This window comes from Brienomyrus brachyistius, unplaced genomic scaffold, assembly GCF_023856365.1.
Source record: "Brienomyrus brachyistius isolate T26 unplaced genomic scaffold, BBRACH_0.4 scaffold96, whole genome shotgun sequence".
Taxonomy (NCBI): domain Eukaryota; kingdom Metazoa; phylum Chordata; class Actinopteri; order Osteoglossiformes; family Mormyridae; genus Brienomyrus; species Brienomyrus brachyistius.
The window spans coordinates 599,961-602,858 of record NW_026042371.1 but is presented as its reverse complement, the minus strand read 5'-3'; the positions used below and the strand labels follow the sequence as shown (position 1 = coordinate 602,858).

The following is a 2,898-nucleotide window of genomic DNA, read 5'->3' as shown; positions in this document are numbered from 1 at the left end:
GTGGCCTGGTTTGTGTCCTTTTAATAGTTTAAAGTTACTATGGTGACTGTTTTTCTGCTCAGTTTCAGACTCAGATGACTATGACTATTAAACACTGTACATGACTCCTATCTAAACTGTCATTGCTGTATTTAGGAAATGCAACAGATGTACTGAATTGCATGCCCTCAAATAAGAGGCACTGCATCACAACAATATTCTATAAACTGGAATGGTCCTTGCAGATGCTTATAGTTGTTACGATGATAATGCCATGCTTACCTCTCTCACCTTCATTTTGATTTTGAATTAATGGCTCAAATTGTGTTGTATTTTATTATTTCTAAAACAATATTTACCATCAAAAACTAATGATAAAAATAGCAGTACTGGGAGTTGGGAGGAAGCAGAAATGTGGACTGTCTGGCAGGGAGCTGGGAGGGAGCAAAAATGTGGACTGTCTGGGGGTCACCAAGGACTGGCTTGAGAAACACTGGTTTAGTAGAAATGTATAAAAAAGCTTTCAGACCTAAACCTGCTCATTGTCTCTCTTTTTCTCCCCAAGCATTCAACTCAATTCCACTGTAATGGAGAGCAAAAACTGCTCATTACCGGAAATGCAAACCTCACAGACTGAGGCATCTAAATGTACCTACAACGTGAGATGCAACAGCAGTTCCCACCTGATGACAAACTTCTCTGCAGCGAATGAGGACTTTTGCCTCACTCAGGAAGAATACCTGGAAAAGTACCTCGGCCCACGTCGCTCCTCTGTCTTTATGCCCATGTGCGTTGTTTACCTGCTTATATTTCTCATAGGGGCCGTGGGCAATGTCTTGACCTGCACGGTGATAGCCCGCAACAAGGTCATGCGGACGCCCACTAATTACTACCTGTTCAGCCTTGCGGTGTCTGACCTGCTGGTGCTGGTGCTGGGAATGCCGCTTGAGTTGTATGAGATGTGGAGTAACTACCCCTTTGTGTTTGGTAAGGGTGGCTGCTACTTCAGGACCTTCCTCTTCGAAACAGTGTGCTTCGCCTCTATTCTTATCGTGACGTCCCTCAGTGTAGAACGCTACATAGCCGTGATCTACCCTCTCAAGGCCAAGTTTGTGGTGACCAGAACCCATGCCAAGAGGGTTATCCTGGCTGTGTGGATCATCTCAGTGCTGTGCGCTATACCCAACACCAGCCTGCATGGCATAGTCTCTCTGCCATCTGCCACGGGTCAGGAAATCCCAGAGTCTGCTATCTGCATGCTGGTAAAGCCACGCTGGATGTACAACGTCATCATCCAGGTCACCACGCTGCTCTTCTTTCTGCTGCCTATGTTCACCATCAGCTGGCTCTACCTGCTCATTGGGCTACAGCTGAAGCGGGAGAAGATCCAGCAGGTGCTGAAAGGCCAGTCCGCCCACGACCAAGATGGCTGCTGCAACTCGCATGGCCAGCAGCAGAAAGTGCGCCATCGACAGGTCACTAAAATGCTTTGTGAGTGTCTAACTCTCCTTTCTATTCGCGTTGCAGCTTGCCAACACTATATACTGTAGTAACATACCCCATTACTTTCATCTTATTGGTGCAGTGTTTAGCACTGTTGCCTCACACATCTGGGACCAGTGTTTGAGTCTCCTCCATGGTTCCATGTGTGTGGAGTTTGCATGTTCTCCCCATGTCGTCGTGGGGTTTCCTCCGGGTTCTCCGGTTTTCCCCCCACAGTCCAAAAACATGCTGAGGCTAATTGGAGATGCTAAATTGTCTGCAGGTTGTATGTGTGAGTGACTGGTGTGAGTGTGTGTGCCCTGCGATGGGCTGGTGCCCCATCCTTGGTTGTTCCCTGCCTTGCATCTGTAGCTTCTGGAATAGACTCCAGAATACCTGCAACCGTGAATAGGACAAATAGTTACAGAAAATGGATGGGTCCTTGTCTCTGGGTTCTTTTACCACATTTTTCCTTTTGGAAAATATAATTAGGAATGCAGTGAGCATCATAAATAATTACATTGGAAAAGAGCCTATAGACTGAGTATATAATTCTATTCAGCCTCTAAGGAAGGACAGAAAGGCAAGTGACAGGATTTCATTACTTTACTATACACACACTTCAAATTCCGTAATGCCTACAAATCTAACCAAATAACTGTTTAAACTGAAATGTGGACAACAGTCCTCAGGGTCAACTGCATTTATTTAACGGTCCCTTGCAATCGCTCCTCTTTCTGATTTCTAATAAATCCTGCATACAGACTAAGAGCGAAATATGACGCTTTTAAACGAGCTGCCTTCTTTGTGCATGTTTGTTGCAGTTGTGTTAGTCATAGTGTTTGGAATCTGCTGGGCGCCCTTCCACACCGACCGTCTGATGTGGAGTTTTATCAGCCACTGGACCAGCGAACACCTGGTGATGTTCCAGTACGTCCACATCATCTCCGGCGTCTTTTTCTACCTCAGTTCTGCCGCCAACCCCATCCTGTACAACCTCATGTCCACCCGCTTCCGGGATATGTTCAGGGAGGTGATGTGCCATCGCACTCGGCACCTGGTGGCCAGAAAGCACTCCTTAAGTGTGACCAGAGTGACCCTGCGCAGCACCATATGTGAACTCCCATCCACCAATGGCGTACTTGTTACAGAGGGAGAGGAGTGCAACATTTTCTCAGATGGAATCCTGAATAATGAGGCCACTGCTTTAACATAGAGCTACCATGCAGTCCACAAAGACCACAAAACAACCACAATGACTACCTAATGCTTAATGGTTTATGGCAGACTTGCTCTACCTTTTACAGTCTCTGATAGTGATCACTTTGTTACCTGGATTTCTCTTTTCAGCTGATTCAGTTGCAATAAATTAGAAACGACTTCCAGAACAAACAAGTACACATTTTAATAATATATTACAGCAGAAAGGTTTAAGCA

General features: G+C 45.8%; 1 protein-coding gene across 1 annotated transcript; it reads left to right on the top strand.

The window, feature by feature from the left end:
- The first annotated feature begins 566 nt into the window (after positions 1 to 566).
- LOC125727394 (neuromedin-U receptor 1-like) lies at positions 567 to 2,677 on the top strand. The gene is made up of 2 exons (XM_049004067.1): positions 567 to 1,470; positions 2,286 to 2,677. Exons 1-2 carry the CDS (start codon positions 567 to 569, stop codon positions 2,675 to 2,677), a joined length of 1,296 nt encoding a protein of 431 aa, XP_048860024.1.
- Positions 2,678 to 2,898: the final 221 nt, after the last annotated feature.

Excerpts from the sequence above, each read along its gene's own strand:
- LOC125727394 (XM_049004067.1), top strand. The coding sequence starts at position 567 with ATGGAGAGCAAAAACTGCTCATTACCGGAAATGCAAACCTCACAGACT. Across the intron at positions 1,471-2,285 it reads ACAGGTCACTAAAATGCTTT|TTGTGTTAGTCATAGTGTTT; the intron begins GTGAGTGTCTAA and ends TGTTTGTTGCAG.